The sequence below is a fragment of the Chiloscyllium plagiosum genome, unplaced genomic scaffold (genome assembly GCF_037043375.1).
Source record: "Chiloscyllium plagiosum isolate Xiang-an unplaced genomic scaffold, Cpla_swu_hap1 HiC_scaffold_23, whole genome shotgun sequence".
Classification (NCBI taxonomy): Eukaryota; Metazoa; Chordata; class Chondrichthyes; order Orectolobiformes; family Hemiscylliidae; genus Chiloscyllium; species Chiloscyllium plagiosum.
The window spans coordinates 27,781,970-27,802,294 of NW_028270161.1; the positions used below are offsets into that span (position 1 = coordinate 27,781,970).

General features: G+C 40.0%; 1 protein-coding gene across 3 annotated transcripts in view; it reads left to right on the top strand.

Moving 5' to 3' along the window:
- fbxl13 (F-box and leucine-rich repeat protein 13) overlaps window positions 1–20,325 on the top strand; it is a 317,084-nt gene that overhangs the window by 80,353 nt on the left and 216,406 nt on the right. For all 3 annotated transcript variants that reach the window (XM_087999504.1, XM_087999505.1, XM_087999506.1), the window contains exons 9-10: window positions 4,939–5,043; window positions 9,544–9,639. In XM_087999504.1, the coding sequence (XP_087855630.1) occupies window positions 4,939–5,043; window positions 9,544–9,639 (201 nt within the window). The remainder of the gene's footprint in view (window positions 1–4,938; window positions 5,044–9,543; window positions 9,640–20,325) is intronic.

A 20,325-nucleotide genomic window follows, 5' to 3' on the forward strand; every position in this document is an offset into this window, starting at 1 on the left:
ATTTGGAGGAAGGTTTAGGGGAGATGTCAGAGGTAGGTTCTTTACACAGAGTGGTGGGTGCATGGAATGCACTGCCGGCAGTGGTAGTAGAGTCAGACACATTAGGGACATTGAAGCGACCCTTATATAGGCATATGGAAGATAGTACAATGAAGGGTATGTCAGTTAGTCTGATCTTAGAGTAGGATAAAAGACTGGCACAGCATCAAAGGCTGAAGGATCTGTAATGTGCTGTACTGTTCTGTATTCTACAGACATCCACTGGCTCTTGTAAGTGTAACTTGCCCATTACCTCCTATGCTGTTGTAAACATTGTTTTTAAAGTGTTTCCTGCACTCAAGAAGTCTGCTCCTTATGGCACATTTTTCATTGAAGCTAATTTTGATTTTTTTTGCTTCTTCTACAACACACAGGTGAAGTGAAGTTTCTTTCCTTGACTTGGGATTTGTTTAGCTGAAAAATACTGGAATGAAGAGTACTGTAACTAGTGAGGCTGAGGAGCCATTTTGAAGGCATTGAGGGACAGACGAGACAGAGGAGCCAGTCACTGTGATAGCAGGCAGTGGAGCCTTTTTATCACTAGAACAGTCAAAGCAGAGAAGCCATAAACTTGCTGAGAAGAGCAGCAAGAGCAGGAGTCATAAGCCATTTAGAAAGTAGGAGGTAGAGGAGTCATTTTAAAGTTCTCTTATTCCATATTTCTAATTTAGTGTTGCAATCCCTTTTGAGTCCAGAATTTGGTGATATTCCCACTGCTTCAAAGAGATTTTGGAAAACCATCAGCCTTGCAGTGAAGTTGCATGTTTTAAAATGTGTGAACAATCCATGGTAAAAACTCACAAAATCAACCAAAGTGCTCAGTGTTACAAGCGTTGGTGGAATTAGTTGATCTAGAAGCAGCTTTATGGAGAACATGGTAAGACGTTTGCAAATCTGAATATATTTTTGCTGAATACGTTAAACGCAGAAATGTGCAATACAGGAACAGGATGTTCAAGTTATGAAATATCTGCTTAAATGTCAGCTACCTCCAATCAAATGACATTCCCCTTAGTCTATTTTCCTAGCCTGTTTTAGACTAGATCTAAACTCATTTGTTCCCATGTACATTGTGTACTTTACTGCTACAAGAAACAATCCCTGATGCACTCTACAAATTTGACTTCCATGTTACCCCCACCCATCTGATTTGTCCAGTCAATAAGTAGATTGAAACCACTGATGACAATTGTGCCCATCATACATGCCTCTATTGTTTCCCGACTTATACTTTGCGCTACAGTCAGGCAACTCATCGGAGGCCTTCAGACCACTCCCATTAGTTTTTCCATTACTATTCCTTATTTCCACACAAACTGATTCCATGTCACAATCTACTACACCACACTCGCCACTACACTGATGCTTCCCTTCTTAACAAATGTACCCCACCTGCTTTTCTTTTTTGCTTATTTTTCTGGACTCTTGAGCACTCTTGGATATTGGTTCCCAGCACACATGTCACTTCATTAGCTATCAAGGCATACTCATTTATTACTTTTTTACTGTTGACACATCTATCTTGTTACAAATGCTGCATATATTCAGATTGGAGTTTCAAGTTTTGACCTTTTACTATCATTACTTAGTCAGATTATAATTTCTGCTGCACTCTTCTGCTTATATTTCTTGCCCCTACCTGTCACACTTGAATTATCATTCACTTCTTCTGTACTTGAACCTCTACTCTCTTTTTGTCTTTTTTATACTTGCCTTCAATTGATCTCTCCCACCTCCACTAATTATGTTAAAGTCCTATCTGCAACCCTAGTTATATCATTCATCAGGAAACAGTCCCCTGTATGGTATGAATAAAGCCCCTCTCATCAGAACAGCTCTCTGTTTCTCCAGTACTGGTACCAGTGCCCAATGAATTGGAACCTCTTAGTTCTATACTAATCTTTAAGCATTTACCTCTCTAATCTTATTTACACTGTCAATTTGCATGTGGTTCAAATAGTAATTTGGAAATTATTTCCATTGTAGCTCTGCTTTTAATTTAGCCCTGTGTTGCCCATAATCCCTTTGCAGAGCCCTTTTCCTAGTTCTGCATGTGTCATTTGTATCTATCTGGAATATGACAACTTGCGCACTCCATCCAATCGGAATGCTGCAGGAGGTTTTAAACCCTAGTAGTGTCCCAGTGTGAGACATTGAGGTGAAATGCATATCATTTGTACTCAAATAGCAAGTCTGAATGATGGTGACACCCTTTTGGATATTGTTCACTCTGTATATCATCCCTGCCAGTTGAGCTTATTGTACCACAGAAAATTTATATTTCAATATATTGCTCCTGTTGGACAGTTGTGTTTGTAATCCTATCCATCTTGATGAAATCACTTCCTGCCCCTGAATAAGACTTCATCCCATGGATCAGGCAGCAATCAAACATTCAAGGCCTATTACCGTCTCCAAACCCATCAAGGCCACATCATCAGTCAGGGGATTTTGGTGACGCAACATCCTCAAAACATTGGCAATATCCCCGATGCATGGAATGTAGTGTTGTTGGCATATCTGAACAGTGTGCAGTGGAGATTATGGCCCAAATGATTATTGGCTAAGAGTAATCTCATGACATTTTGCCTGAGGTTCAGGATACAAACATAGCCTTCGTGAAGGAGACTGGCTTTGATGAAGTGGATGTTACTGGCCTGTGGGAATTACTTGCGTTCCATGGAAAAGAATTATCTAAAGAGTACTTAATGCAGGTTGAGTGTGAATGAACATTGAAGAAGAAGATTGCACTGAAATACAACCCCTCCTCAAGATTTGTCAAAGAAATACCTGTCAAGGACTTTCCAACTTCCAACAAGGCAATAGAAACTGTTACTGGGAATAACCTGAACAATGAATACAATGCCAGAGTGAATGAATCAGTGTTGCCATTAACTGCTTCAAGATGATCCACTGAGAAGAACAAAAGAGAACTGTTCAGCAATCCTTGGACAAAGTTTTCAATCTTGATGATCCTGGCCCTACATCCATTAACTCGACCAGCAACCTATTGTTGCATACTCTTGTCATCGCCAAACTAACAGTGTTCTTCAAAAGATGCTCAAAATCTGGTTACATGAATAGGAAGGGTTTAGATGGATATGGGCCAAATGCTGGCAAATGGGACTAGATCAGTTTAGGACATCTGGTCGGCACGGACAAATTGGACCTCAGGTCTGTGCTGTATAACTCTATGATTCTCTGTGTCTAGGAGCTGAAGTTCGTAAAACTTTTCTAGCAGAGAAATTGATTAAGGGAACAACTGGAGCTCAGACAGCAGTTATGAATTCAAGTTATTAAAGTTATGAGTTTAAGTACATTGTATAAATGCTACTACTTTTATTTAAATCCTAAGCAAAAAAAAGGGATATTTTACTTAGGTTTGTTTCAGTCACTCAGTCACTTAGTTGACATGGGGGCTTAGTGGTTAGCATTGCTGCCTGACTGCACCATGAACCCAGCTTCAATCCCAGCCTTGGGTGACTGTCTGTTTTGAATTTGCATGTTCTGCTGTGTCTGCATGGGTTTCAGCTGGGTGCTCCAGTTTCTTCCCACAGTTCAAAGACATAGTTTAGGTGGACTGGCCATGCCAAATTGTCCCATAGTGTCTTGGGATGTATAGGCTTATGTGGGTTAGCCATGGAAAATGCTGAGTTATGGGAAAAGGATGGGGTCTGGATCTGGGTGGTTTGGTCTTTAGTGAGTTGGTGCAGACTCGATGGGCTGAATGGCCTCTTGCCATACTGTGGGGAATCTGTGAATATGATGCATATGTATGTTTCAGTTTTTCAACTTATATGTTGGATTCTCCAGGCAAAAATCATCTGCAGTAAGCTTACTTTTGCTTCAATAAAGATTCCTATGGGAAAATATGCTTCACTTAAAGTTGCTTTTTTCAGAAACACAGCCAGAACTTTATGTGAGGACTTCCTTTCATATTTGACTCAGTCAATCACCTTTTGAACTTTGCACAACTATGCCCCATCTCAAAGCATCCACTGCTGTAATCCTCCTATCTAATACCTTTAGATATGACTATTCCAATGTCTCCTGTTCAGATTTTCACATTCTACCCTTCAGAACCTTGAGAATATCCAAAGATCTAGTGACCAGGTCCTTACTTGCGCCATGACCCATTCAGTCAGCTGCGCTCTACTTGCTAACCTATATTGGTTCCAAGTTAACTACATCTTGATCATAATCTTCTTATTCTTGCTTTTAAATGCTTCCACATCCTTATTACTGCCTATGTCTGTAATTTCCTCTAGTTGTGCAGTGTTCCAAAGTGTGTGTTCTTCTAATTGTGCCATGTTGAGCATCTCTATTTTAACAATCCTACCATTAGTGGTTGTGCCTTCAGATCACTAGATCCTAAACTCTGAAATTCCTTCCCTGCACATTTTTACCTCTTTAGTTCACTTTAATTCTTTAAGCCCCTTCCCCTTAAAACCCACCTTTTACCAAGCTTTTGGCCATCCATTCAAGCATTTACTTATGTGGTTTAAGTTTGTAACATGATTGCAAAGTTCTTTGAGGTGTTGTGTTACATTAAATGTGTAATATAATTAGATTCCTTTGGAAATGGTTTGCAGGCTGACATTCTAATAAATAGATATTTAACCTGCTTGTTTGACATGGGCATTTCCAATGTCACTGATCCATCCCACTACACAAGTTATTCTTTTGCACAAATTGGCAGAGTCCTAGAAACTTGAAATTCAGCTCAACTGTAATCAGACATTTAGTTTATATTGCAACAAGTGACTGTCAGAAGAAATCCAGTTAGTTCTGCATTAGTGTCTAAGAGACTATGATTTAATTCATGATTTTTATTTATGTTGTGCTATAATATCCAATTTCACTGTGTTCAACATATGCTATTGTTTTCTCTCCATATAGCGCCTGGAACGAGGCGAATTGGATGATGAGAGTGATACACAATTGGCACCTCCAGGAGATATAAAGGATATTATTTCCCTCTTACCTTGGTCAGTTATACTACAGGTAGTGTGACTTATTCCTACTTTGTTTGTTTTAATTTTGATGCATTACATTAAAGGGGTGCTTCATATGTATGGATGGATACCTTATGATGATAAAATAGACATAAAGATCTATGTAAATCATCAAAATGTAAAGCTGTTATCCATTATTCACTACAAAATGGAAATGCCATAATTTGTGTGGGAGAAGAATTTCAAGCTGAAGTGCTCAAGTTGCCTCATAAATACATGTGCAGCATTGTGCATTCCTAGCTGAAATAACTTCCAAAATTATGGAGGCACGGATGCAGGGTGACCAAAGATAAGAACTGAACATCCTAGGGTAGTCAGTATTAAACAAATCACTAAATATACCAGAAACACTGTCACAGACCCATGCAATGTACAGCATAGACGTACACAGGCTGTCTATTCCCGAGCAATCATATAGCATTGGCCTTTTCTGTGTGTTCTCTCTTTGTGGCACAGAAACAAACCCAAACAAGCAGACACAATGCAACCAAAAACTATAGGCGCATTACCTTACATCAAAGATATATCAGAAATGACTTCCAGATTACAGACCCCTTGGCACCATGGTAGCCCACAAACCTACCAACATACATAATCAGCGACTAATGAACTTAAAGGATCCATTAGATACTACCAGCAAAACTAACATCATTTACAAAATATCATGCAAGAACTGTAATAAACACTACATTGGACAAACAAGCAGGAAACCTGCCACCAGGATATATGAACACCATCGAGCCACCAGAAGACATGACCCACTATCACTAGTTTCCATACATATAGATAAAGAAGGGCACCACTTTGACTGGGATAAGACACATCCTAGGAGAGGTGAAACAAAAACATGCACGAGAATTCTAAGAGACATGGCATTCTAACCAGAACTCCATCAATAAACACATCGACTTAGATCCCATCTACCTTCCATTGAAAAAAAGAACCAGAAGTGACATCACCCACCTTAAACCAAGATCTGTAGAGAAGCGGAACATACCACCAGCACTTCACCAGACACTCTCACTGATGATGTTACCTAGTCACGGTGACAAAACGTCTGAAAACAAATCTTCAAGTTCAGCGAGCTAACTTACATACTTATCATCAACCTGAACTATAAATCCTCTCAAAAATTGCTAATTGCTGACTACATCATTGGCAGGTACACCTTTGTGTATGGAGGGAGGAAAACATTAGGGTGTTAGATAAGGGCCAATGTCCATGCATATGCATTGATTCCCCTGCTTGCAGGTAGTGCAATTGACTCACAGCGCAGACCTCAATCCATTGAGCATCGACAGAGGCCGTGAAGTGATGCTGGATAGCGTGACATTGCATTTAGCGCCTACACAGAAAGAATATTGTGCAAGGTTAAAGGACAAACATTTATAAATCAGGGGAGAGTTAGACACACATCTTTGGTACATGTACCACCAAAGTGCTCTCAGTAAAGAGTGTGTGATTTAGCCAATCAAGAAGGTGATTCTTTGATGGCAAATGACTTGTTTCATTGAGTATTGTTGAATTGATCGAACACAAGGCGGCAATTATTGACACCGTATAGTTCCAATACATCCTCATGATTCCATATCTGAATTCAATTAAATGAAGAAAAATTATTTTAAGTTATCCTGTTTGGATATGTAGCAGGAGAAAGTGAGGACTGCAGATGCTGGAGATCAGAGCTGAAAATGTGTTGCTGGAAAAGCGCAGCAGGTCAGGCAGCATCCAACGAACAGGAGAATCGACGTTTCGGGCATAAGCCCTTCTTCAGGAATGGATATGTAGCAAGTGAGACTTAAACTGGGACCTTCTGATCGAGAATTAGGGACACCTACCACTGACCCATAAGAGCCCTGTTGAATTCCAGATTAACTGAATTGAAGGCAGATGGTTAGTATCGTCAACTAATTTGAATAATTATGAGTGTGATTGGCTCCTAATAGCCTTATATTCCAGTGCCACGCTCCTGTCCCCACATTTGTGAAAAAAACTCTTATTGTGGTAGTCCATCAACTGGACTGATTTGATAGGAAGATTGGATTAAGTACAGCTCACTCCTCTGGACTGATTTCATAACAACACCCTGAAGGACCAATAAGCAAGGCCTTGACTTCCAAAATTGATTGGCTCAATTGACAGACTTTAACATGCTGTTTCCCAAACCTCCGTTGGATTGACTAAATACCTCATTGGATATGGCCCAGCCTCTGGGCTGACTAAGGTGGTACCCTGACTTGTTGGAGTCCATCCTTGTCGTACTAAACACTCCTTTGACTTTCACACTGATTCTCTTCAATTACATGTAATGTGTTTGTTGTGTAACCTGCTAGCATATGCTACAGTTCTGATGTTGGTACAACACTGTGCCATACAGCAATGTGTTCTTCAGGATTTTCACATGTATTTCTCATTCTTTCCTAAAGCTACAAGCTTTCTATCCCACCTTATGGGTTAAACATTGTTTGTAAGCTGGAAGCTTCATACACTGAATCAATAGTTAAAAGGCAGAAGATGCCTAACTTCCCAATGTTTGCTACCTCAAAGCTCACAGGTGATGCCCAAGCAAAGCTACCAGAAAACCAAAACTTGATATCTGAGTTTAGCTGATGATAAACAATAAGATGATTTGAGGCTGATGCAATGCCGCTGTCCAGTGTGCAGATAAAGGGTCCAGGGACAATATTGCCATTGACCAGGGAGGCACCTACTTGAGTTGAAGTGATTTCAAGTAAAATCACAAAAAGGAAGAAGGCCCATAAAGCTGTGAACTTTCCTCCCCATCTCCCTATCTCTCCCCTCATTTTTGATGGCTTGCATTGCCTTCAACATGCTTTGCATGTAATTACCTAATTGCCTACATGGGTAATCCTCTGCATCCACTCCAGTCCTATCGCATCCCTCCTATAAATTCCAGAACTACATCCAATACTTTAGCTGTGGCTGAGGCAACATTTTATACTAATCCCACACAAGTCTTTGAGTGACACATTTATCTCTATAATTTCATTTGTCTGATGCCAATTTGTATGTCTTTCAGGTAAAAATCCAGAGATCATGGCTTTTGAGGTTCTGTTTAATTTCGTACCTAGCTCCTCAAACTGACTCTTTCTTTCTTCTCCTTGCATGCATTATTACCTACGTGAATCTTAATAATTGGATCCTCCCCTGCCATTGCAAATTCTCCTTTAGCCCTGAATGGATGTCTGAACTCTGACACTAGGCAAGCAACACACCTATCTGGACTCATACACTTTGTTTGCAGAAAGCAGTGTCAATCTCTCTGTCTATACTATCAATTAACACCATCACATTCCTTTTATGCTCCCATCCCCCACTTGAATGGCTGCCTGTCCCAAATTGCCATGGTCAAGTGGCTTATTCACTCTACAGCCCACACTCTGATTCAGACAAATTGAAAGAACCTCTAACTTATTGGAAAATTGGCAAGTCTAAGTCTGTTATGTTCCTGCCCCCAGGATTCCCTTACCTGAGTCACTCACAGTCATCTCCTGTCTGTGAACACAGACCAAATTGGACAACCCAATCTTAAGAGGTGTAACTACTTTCTGGTGCAAAGGAAGCAGGATACATTCCCCCTCCCTGATATATTACAGTGTTTATATAATTCAGCCTCTAGCTCATAAACTTTGGGCTGATCTTGCTTGAAATTCAAACACTTACCTCAATTGTGTTTGCCCTGATCAAACAAACATCAAGGTGTGTCCTCATGTTGCAGTTGAGAGATGTCACCCATCCTGCCATCCTTAGCATGTTCAAATTGACTACTTAATTATTTTATTAAATTCTGTATTTATTTTTGTTTTTATATATTTTATTAATCTTACCACCAGATCTCATATATGTTGAACCATTTACAAGATACTTAACAAATAACTAGCTTCTTCTCCTGTGGCTGAGAAAGAATCAGTTACTGTAGGCTGAAGAAGTTATATAAAAAGAAACAATGGAGCACCTCTTTCCCTTCTTCCCCTAACTTCCTTCATTACCCAGTTCTAGTACTCTACAATAAGTTGCACGTAAGTGCTTGGTTGCATTAAGTTGGCTAGTTCATATCCTCCTAACACAAAAGGACAATTTGACGTACCTAGAAGAACCTGTTTGAACTGCTTCATTGATTAATTGGATCCAATGCAATTCAAAAAGAGACCTTGTTGAAACACTAAAAAAAGTGTGAAATTCCAAATTTCATTGTAATTCTAACTAATACCAAAATTAGATTTGTACAAACAGAATAGAGTTTCTTACCCACAAACTGCAAATATTCAATTATACAATGTACAGCATACTGTATTACTTGAAAGAAAGACAGAAGTTACTGGAGAGTTTTAAGACACTTTCACAAGCCATCTTCAAGAATCAATATTGTTAAAACTGAAAACACAAAACTTTACAAAGTTCATTTAACAAGTAAGTGTACTTAAGTTGCTTTAATGGCAATTTTCTAAATATATTTCCTCCTTTCTAGGTTTTCAGTTATCTTGGTGTTAAGGAACTGGTAAGAGCTGCAAAGGTTTGTCAAGTCTGGAAGGTGATCGCACAGACAAGTTCTCTTTGGAGCAAGGTATGTATAATGATTGAGAAAATGATATGTTTATGTGACAACAATAAACATTTATTTTTATTTTACTTTTGGGATGTGAGCCTCAGACAAGCATTTATTGCCCATCCCTAACTTGCCTTTGAAAAGGAAGTGGCATTCTGGCACCTTGAGCTGCTGCAGTCCATGGATCAGCAGTACTGTTAGGATGAAATTTCCAGAATGTTGACTGAGTGACAGGGAAGGAACTGTATTATATTTCCAGGTCATGAGAGTTTGGGTTTTAGCGGGGAACTTGCAAGTGATGATTTTCCCATGTATGTGTTCCCCTGTCCTTCTAATTGGTTGGGATCACAGGGTTGGAGAGTGCTGTCAATTGAGTTTTTGCTGTGCATCTTGTAGATAATTGATACTGCTGCCACTGTTTGTTGTGCCGGAAGTGAATGTCAAACAAACAGACGACTTTATTTTGGATAGCGTCGATATTCTTAAGTGTTGTTAGATCTAATCCAGGCAATGGAAGGTGTTCCTTGTAGATGGTTGAAAAGCTATGACACAACAGGAGGTGATTTATTCATTGCTGAATTCCAAACTTCTAACCTGCCCTTGAAACAACAGCACTTACTTAGAGAGTCATAGAGATATACAGCATGGGGCTACAATCCAACTTGCCCATGTCGACCAGATATCCTAAATTAATCTCATCCCATTTGCCAGCATTTGGCCCATATCCTTTTAAACCCTTCCTATTCATATACCTATCTGGATGCCTTTTAGATATTGTAATTGTACCAGTGTCCACCACTCCCTCTGGCAGCTCATTCCATACACGTACCACCCTCTGTGTGAAAACGTTGCCCCTAAGGTCCCTTCTAAATCTTATCCCTCTCACCTTAAACCTATGCCCTTTAGTTTTGGATTACCCCAGCCTTGGTAAAAGACCTTGGCTATTCACCCTATCCATGCCTCTCATGATTTTATAAGCCTCTATAACGTCGTCCCTCAGGCTCCTATACTTCAAGGAAAATAGCCCCAGCCTATTCAGCTTCTCCCTATAGCTCAAACCCTCCAACCTTAGTAATATTCTTGTAAATATTTTTTGAACCTTTTCAAGTTTCACAACATCCTACCTATAGTTGAGAGACCAAAATTGAATGTCGTATCCAAAAGTGGCTTAATTAATGTCCTCTACAGTGGCAACATGACCTCCCAACTCCTTTGCTCAATGCACTGACCAATAAAGGCAAGCATAGCAAATGTCTTCTTCAATATCCTATCTACCTGTGACTCCACTTGTAAGGAACTATGAACCTGCACTCCAAGGTCTCTTTGTTCGGCAATACTCCCCAGGACCTTACCATTAAATTCATAAGACATGCCCTAATTGACAGGATAAAATGCAGCACCTCACATTTATTTAAATTAAACTCCATCTGCTACTCCTCAGCCCATTAGCCCATCTGATCAAGGTACCGTTGAACACTGAGGTAACCTTGCTGACCATTAGACCATCAATTTTGCTGCCATATGTTCCATCCCCTTTTGCACCTTGACATAGCATTTGATATTATCATCAAGACCAGCTACATACATTCCATTACATTGTCCAATTAGGTTCTTGCCTCAGCTCATCTGCCACTGAAATTCCTATAAGTGTCTTTATTGGGAATATGTATTTATATATTTAAGAACTACATGAAAAATGTGGATGTTATGGAATGGTTGTAATTTTATTAAGGAATGAGATAAACAGGTAATATATGCAGTAACACATTTCCAGCAACACATTTTCAGCTCTGATCTCCAGCATCTGCAGACCTCACTTTCTCCTCAATATATGCAGTAAGTCACTTGCTATTTATAGGGAGCCAAAGTGATTTTGAAGAAAAGACAAACAGACCTTTCAAAGAGTTAAGAGAGAGAGAGAGAGAGACATGGTGCATATTGAATAAATAGATATGATCTTGTAGTGATCAGAACTGGCATCTTTTAAGGGTAATTGACCTTCCTGAAAGACAGGAAGGAAGAGAAAAGTGGTGGCATAACATTGTTAATAAGAGATGAAATAAAGACAATGGTGAGAGAAGATCTAGGTTTGGATGATGTAGTGTCCATTTGTTTGGAGGTAAAAAACAGCAAGAGAAAGAAGACATTGCCATGAGTAGTGTATATAGACCCCCAAACAGTAGTATGGAAGAAAATGTTTTTACACAAGACTTGACACAAAATCATGTGGAAGCCATTTTGTCATAAAGCAATCCTCACAGCCCAGCGCATACTGCTGACACAATGCTTTTAGAATAAGTTAAGGAATTTGTTTTGCAAGAAACGACTTTGTAGCTATAAGCCTAACTCGCTGCTCCTGTTCCCTAGATTAGTTCTACTTTCATAGGTGAGGCATTGTCTATTCAACGCTTATCTGTTCCTGTCCAGTTTAAACCAGCAGCATGGGATAATATTCAGTTATATAGACTTGAAAAGTACAAACTTGCAAAATGTATGTAGCAGCTACACGAACTGACCATTGGCCTTACGTAACCCTGTAACTGCCCCTAGGCTAGGTAACAAACAGTCAGTATGCTTATGATATACTATATAACCTGCAACCTTCTGTACTTTGACTGACTACATTGCACTTCTCTGAAGGAAGGAGTACTCCCAAGATCATGCAATAAAGCTGCTTAATACTCAAGGTCTCGACTCCCGATAATTTTAATGAACTGATCCGGCAACAATTATTTTATTTCCTAACAAGTAGCCATTCTGTAGCAAAGACTATAAATCAAAAAATAATAGGTGCATATAAAAAGAATAGAACAATAATTTTGGGTGGCTTTACTTTTCATGTTGATTGGGTTCATCAAATTGGATTCATCAAATTGGAAAGGGTAGCTAGGCAATGATTCATAGAGTGCATTACGGATAGTTTCCTAGGGTAGTATGTCGTGCAGCCAACCAGGGAATAGTCTATCATGGATTTGGTAATGGGTGATGAGGCAGGTTTAATAAATTACCTCTAAGTAAAAGATTCCCCAGGAAATAGTGATGAAAACATGATGCACTTTAATATTCAGTTTGAGTGTGAGAAATTTGGGTCAGAAACAACTGTGTTCAACTTAAATAAAGGGAATTACAATGAAATGAGGATAGAGTTAGCTAAAGTGGACTGGATGGATAGATTAGCAGGAAAGACAGGCAAGCAGAAGGAAATTTATGACTCTTGGCAAAAATATATTCTAGTAAGGTGAAAAGATTCTAAGAGAGAGAGAGAGAAAAACCAACAATGGATAACCAAGGAAGTTGGAGACAGTATTAAGTTGAAAGAAAAACATAAGCAGGCAAAAGAATTGATTGCTGTGAAGGTTGGGATGAACTCAGAATCCAGCAAAGATAGAGAAAATAAATTATGAGTGTAAACTAGTGAAGAATATGAAAACTGCCAGCAACAGCTTCTTTTAACTAGATAAAAATGAAGAGCGTGGTCAAGCGAACATAGACCCTTAGAAAATGAATTTGGGCGATAGTAATGAGAAACAAGGAATTGGCAGAGGAGCAAAAGGAGCATTGGTCTTTACAGCGGAAAGTACTTCAAAACATCCCACTAATACTAAAGAATATAATAGAGGAATTAACTGCCATTACTAAAGAAGTAATATTAGACAAACTAAATGGAGTTAAAGGCAGGTACGTTCCCTAGTCCTGATGGCTTGAATCCAAAGATCCTAAAATAAGTAGCTACAGGAAATAGTGGGTACATTGGTTGTAATTTTCCAATAATAACAAGGGACTTGTGCATAAACACAGAAGGCTAGCACAAAGGTACAGCAGGTAATCAGGAAAGCTAATGAAATGTTGGCCCTATTTTCAAGGGGAGTTGGAGTATAAGAGTAGGGAAGTCTTACTGCAGCTATACAAGGTGCTGGTGAGACATCATCTGGAGTTCTTTGAGCAGTTTGGTCCTTTTAACTAAAGAGATTAGTGCATTTGAGGCTGATCATAGAAGGTTCACTAACATGATCCCTGGTAAGGAATTATTGTCTAATGAGCAAAGGCTCAACAGGTTGGAACTCTACTCACTGGAGTTTAGAAGAATGAGAGATGATCTCATTTAAACATACCAGACTCTTAAGGGGCTTGACAGGGTAAATGCTGAGAGGATGGTTCCCTTCAGGAGAGAGTCTAAGAACAGAGGGCATATTCTCAGAATTATGACTAATTTAAGACTAAGAGAATGGGATCATTCTGAGGGTCGAGTCTATGCTAAGCAGCACAATAAGAAAGGAGAACTGTGAGCCTTGCACCGTGGGTGGAAAGTGCCAAAAGACAAAGGAAGGTCAGGCAAGGGTCCTGTTAGCGTCAAAATAGGCAAATGCAAGAGAGAGTTTAAAGTGCAAGTGAACAGCATTGCGATGCAGCCTCGTCTGATCTTTAAGATGGGTGCCTGTCCTATGCAAAAAGTGTCTCCACGCTAGTGTTCTAATGAAAGGTGATAGTGTGTTCAAAAGCACAGCATTGAAGTGAGAACTCTATTGTAATTGAATAGATGTGCCATGATGTTGTAGTGCAACTCATACATGCCAACATCCATGAACGTGGGTTGTAATCCATTATGCCCATGGAATATGCCCAGGGATGTTGGTGCCAGGCGTCTGGAGGAGCAAGCAATGATCTGATGTCACCAAGTAACCATCAAGATTTAAGCCGTCTGGTTTCTATCTAGTTGGTGAGAGAATGGAAAACTTCATATTAATAAAATGAGATTAGGTGATAAGATGTTTGTGAATGCAAATAAACTTTTCGCTACTCACTTGTTGGTTGGTCTTGTCTTGCTGTTTGGAAATTGAAACATTTTGCTGTCAATATTTAGGAATACCTCACTGGCTATTTCACATAATTATCCCAACATTCTTACCATAATGGCCTACCTCATTTAGGGGTTGGGAAGATTCTGTGCACCATCTCTGGAGAGATTGTTGGCTTTTTGATTTGTGTGATTGTCTGTCTTCGGGATTAAAGGATTATGGTTCTAATTCTAGATCATAGTTTCCATGCGTTAAACTGTTTTTAAGAATAAATTTTGTTTTTAATAAATGGATATTTTAAATTCATTAAATAAACCTGGTCTTCTTTATTCTGGATTGTAGTTAAAAAAATTACTATTTTGATGATTGATTCAAAACATTTATATTAGTGGTGAGATTGATGAGTAGTGGAGCTTAATTATCAGCACACTCCTCCTATTGCAGTTGTAATATTTTGTCACAGATGAAATCTGTGTTCTGTTTGCTGCCAGAAATCAATTCAATGAAGTGTGAGCTTTCGTGTCCCTGGTTTGAGTGTTCCAATTAAATAATTTCAGTAGTAAACTTTTGAATGAATCAATGATTTAATTGTCACGTGTATTTTACAGTGAATACGGTGAAAGATTCAGTAAATTACAATGAAAAGTTTCCACTGTTGCCGTGATTCTGGCATCATTTTAAATAGTTTAAGAATAATAGAAAAAAATAGTTTAAAGAGAGTCCACAACCCTTCTTCTTTGGCGCCATCAGCACTGGACCCAACCAACATTGAAGTCACTGTTCCTCAGACACCATCTTGCTGATGTTACCTTCCCAATGTAGCTGCCAATAGCAGGTCCCATACTCGGCCCTTCGCCAACTGTCTTCTCTATACCACTGCCAGAGTAGTGTTCCAAGCTCACCAGCGGCACCACCACCATCTGACAGAGTCCTTCTCCAGGTTCACCAGCCACAACAGAGTCCTTTATCGGGCTTACCAGCCACCACTATACTTAGGATCAGGGTGAAGCCACCTTCCTGCTGTTTTCCTCATTGATGCCGTTGCTGCCAATGCTGCTTATGACCAAGCTCTCCCTGGAAGATAAGTACCAGCATTAAAAAGAAAGAATAACTGGAATAGCAGGAAAAAAAAGAAAGAAAAGCTGATGGAGTGGATGGGTCCTGGGCACAGAAGCCTGGATGCTGCCAATCCTGCTGTTGCCATCTGGAATATTGGGGAATAATTGAGAGCCTTAAAATAAAATAGTTTATTTATTTGCACACATTTACTCTGAATTTAAAATGTGAAAACTCTCACTTCTTCTCACGTACACACGCATGCTCACAAAGATAGTTACAGGTTAACGTAGTAAAAACTGTCATAAATTTAGGTGACCAGAAGGTCAGCAAGTGGAGGGATTGAAGAGAAGGTAGATGTTAGGACCAATAACTCAGAAAGGGAAGCCAGGCAGAGATAAGTAAATGAACACAACGGTAATGGTGGACTGAAGTGTGTATATTTCAACGCACAATTAAAGATAAAGCAGATGAGCTTAGAGCTTGGATCAGTATTTGGGATCATAGTGTTGTAGCCATTAGAGACTTAGTTGAGAGAGGGACAGGACTGGCTACTCAATGTTCCAGGGTTTCATTGTTTTAGATGAGATAGAGAGGAAGGTAAAAGAGGTAGGGGAGTTGTATTACTAAACAGGGAGAATGTCATATTTGCACTCAGAGAGGACGTACTGGATTGCTCATTATCTGAGGCAATAAGGAAGAGCTCAAAAATAAGATGGGTGCAATCACTCCGACAGGGTTATACTGTAGTCCCCCAACAGCCACTGTGACGTTTGAGGAACAAATATGTAGGCAGATTATGGAAAAATGCAAAATCAACAGGGTTGTTGTAATGGATGACTTTAACTTCCCCAATTTTCACTGGGACTCCCTTAGAGCAAAAGGCTTGGACTGAATTTGTTAAGTGCATCCAAGAGGGTTTCTTGAAAGAGTAGGTGGATAGTCCAACTAGAGGAGGGGCCATACTGGACTTATGTTGGCTAATGAGCCTGGCCTGGTGACTGATCTTTCAGTGAGAGAGCATTTTGGAAACAGTGATCACAACGCCTTGAGTTTTAAGGTAGTTATGAATAAGGATAAGTCAGGACCTTGCAAGAAGATGCTAAACTAGAGGAGGATAAAGTACGTCAGTATTAGACAGGAGCTAGGGAGTGTTAATTAGGAGAAGCTATTACTGGCAAGTCCATATTTGGCATGTAGGAGTGTTTAAAGATCTGCTAATCAAAGTTCAGGCCCGTCATGTTTCAGTCGAGAGAAAGGACAATGATGGCAAGGTAAGGGACCCTTGGATAATGAGGGAGGCTTTGGATTTAGTCCAAAGGAAAAAAAGTAGCATATGTAATGTTTAGGAAGCTAAAATTGGACAGGGCCCATGGAGAATATAAAGAAAGCAGGAAAGTACTCAAGCAGGAATTAGGAGAGCAAAAAGGGGCCAGGAAAAGACCTGGGCAAGTAGGGTTAAAGAGAATTTGAAAGCATTCTATACATAAATTAAAAACAAGAGGATAACAATAGAGAAGCTAGGAGCACTCAAGGATAAAGAGGAGAACTTGTGCTTGGAGAAAGAGCATGTCGTTAAGATCCTAAATGAGTAGTTTGTGTCAGTATTCACCCAGGAGAAGGATATGGAAGATGGTGAGGTTTGTGTGGAGCATGCAAATATGCTAGGGCACTTTAATATCAAGAAAGAAGTGTAGTTGGGTCTCTTGAGGACCTTTAAGGTAGCTAAGTGCCCAGGGCCTGATGGTATCTACCCAGGTTATTGAGAGAGGCAAGAGAGGAGATTGCTGGGGCTTTGACCAAGATCCTTGTATTCTTGCTAGCCACTGGAGAGGTCCCAAAGGACTGGTAAGTAGCTAATGTTGTTCTTCTGTTTAAGAAGGAAAATGAGGATGATCCAGGAAAATGTAGACTGGTGAGTTTCACATTGGTGGTTGGGAAACTATTGAAGAGGATTCTTAGGGCTAGGGTTTATGTGCCTTTGGAAAAGCACGGCCTAATTAGAGACTGTCAGCATGGCTTTGTGCGGGCAGTTCATGTCTTACTAACTTCATTGAATTTTTCAACAAGGTGATCAATGAGGGTAGAGCAGTGAACATGTCTACATGGATTTTAGTAAGGTGGTAAAGGTGCATGGCATGCTTGCCTTTATTCGTTGGGGAATTGAGTACAAGAGTCAAAACGCCATGTTGCAGCTTTATAAGATATTGGTTAGGCCATATTTAGGGTATTGCATTCAATTCTGACCACACATTACAGGAAAGATTTGAAAGCTTTGGAGAGGGTGCAGACAAAGTTTAACAGGATGCTGCTTGCATTAGAGTGTATGAGCTATGAGCACTTGAGGTTGAAGGAAGAATTGGCTGAAGCCTATAAAATTATGAGATGCGTAGATAGGGTTGACGGTCAGAATCTTTTTCCCAGAGTTGAATTGTCTAATATGAGGGGGCATGCATTTAAGGTTAGAGGGGAAGTTCAAAGGAGATGTGAGGGGCATTTTTTTTACACAGTGATAGGAGTCTGGAGCACACTGCTAGGGTGGTGCTGAAGGCAGATACAATAGGAGCATTTAAGGTACTTTAGACAAGCACATGAATATGCAAGGAATGGAGGGATATGGACCAAAGGCAAGCAATGGGGATTAGTTTAATTTGGTGTCATGCTTGGCACAACATTGTGGGCTGAAGTGCCCATTCCTGTGCTGTACTCTTCTATGTTCTGTGTTCCATGAGTTGAAAGTCTGGTTACGGAATGTTTGGCTTATGGTCTCTGTCTATCTCAAGACAGGCCTACTTCCATTAATGAAGAAAGTGGAGGACCTTGTAAAGCTAAGGCTTGTCACCAAATTTCTAAGAAGTTGCTTAAATAAACTTGAAGTTGGAACAGCTTGGGAAGTCCTCAGTCTATTGGGATCTCCCACTTAACAGGGCAATGCTGTTAGTTGAAAAAGAACTGAAAGAACTGTGGATGCTGGAAATCTGAAACAGAAAAAGAAATTGCTGAAATATCTCAACTACTCTGATAGCTTCTGTGGAGGACATGGTGGCTTAGTGGTTAGCACTGCTGCCTCACAGCACCAGGTTCGATTCCAGCCTCAGGTGACTGTGTGGAGTTTGCACATTCTTCCTGTGTCTGCATGGGTTTCCTCCGGGTGCACCGGTTTCCTCCCACAATCCAAAGATGTGCTGGTCAGGTGAATTGGCCATGCTAAATTGCCCATAATGTTAGGTGCATTATAGTCAGAGGGAATGGGTCTGGGTGGGTTACTCTTTGGAGAGTTAGTGTGGGTTGAAGGGCCTGTTTCCACATTGTAGGTAATCTAATCTAAAATCAGAGTTAACATTTTCGGTCCAATAACCCTTTTTCTAAATGGAAGTTACTGTTATTTGCCTTGGCTGTTGGAATTACTTGCAGCTAGTTTGATAACTTCTGTTGGTACTGTTTCTGCAAATGCTTCAAGGTGATTTTAAAACCACTAGCCAAGCCCAGGACCACTATCATTTAGAAGGACAAAAGCAGCAAATACTGTGTACAAGAATACCAATACTGCAAGTTCCCCTCCAAGGCACTCACCCTGCAGACTTAGAAATATATTGCCTTTCATCTAGTAACACTGGGTCAAAATCCTGGAACTCACTCCCTGATGGTATTGTGGTATGTACCTACGCCAAATGGACTGGAGCAGTTCAAGAAGGCAGCTCACCACCACCTTCTCAAGTGTAATTAAGGATGGTCAATAAATGCTGGCTCACTCAGTGACATCCATTTACTTTGAGTGAAAAAAGAAATTTTTCACGTGTAGACTATCTATCATATCAAAACACTCCAAAGGGCCTGATGTAACAAATTTTTGAAATAGAATGAATATTGCAATATAAGAAAATGTGTGCATTCTGTGTCAGAAAATCAGATGAATAATCAATCAATCTGTACTATGTGCCAGATGAGTTAATAAAGGAATATTGAGCAGGAGACTGTAAGAACTCACTTTTCTTTCAAAAGAAGTATCTGATCTTTAACATTCACCTGGACAGCGGAAACAGACCAACAGGACTTCAGTTTGTAACCTGAGTGTAAGATGATAGCAGATTGATTAGCAAAGTGCTGAAAAAACTGCAGATGCTGGAAATCAGTAAACAAAACAGAAATTGCTGGAAAGTCTCAGCTAATCTGGCAGCATCTGAGGAGAAAAAGCAGAGTTAAGATTTCAGATGCCACCACGACACATATTTCCCTCCCCTCTTGTCAGCTTTCCGCAGAGACTGTTCCCTGGTCCAGTCCTCCTTCACTCGACATGTCCCCATATCCCTGCGGCACCTGACCTTGCAATTACAAAATATGTAACACCTGCCCATTTACTTCCTCCCTCCTCACTATCAAAAGCCCCAAATACTCCTTCCAGGTGAAGTAAAGTTTTGCCTGTATTTCAACAAATCTAGTCTACATTATTCGCTGCTCACAATATGGTTTTCTCTACATTGGGGAAAAGAAGCACAGATTTAGTGATCACTTTGCAGAACACCTACACCCTGTCTGAAAAACAGACCATGAACTTCTAATTGCGTATCACTTCAAAACACCACCGTGTTCCCCAGCCAACACCAGACTCAGACGAGCTGCATATTCCAGTAAAGCTCAGTGCAAGCTGGAAGAACAGCACCTCATTTTCCACTTGGGACTTAGTATTGAGTTCAATAATCTTAGGGCTTGAGGCACCTTCTCCCATGTCATAATACAACCCCATACACCAGGCTTTGCTGCCACACAAAATCCATTGTCAACTACTAAAAGTCCCCATTAGAAGCTATTCATTCCCTCGGAAAGACCTTTACCCACTCCTTAATCTGTCCAA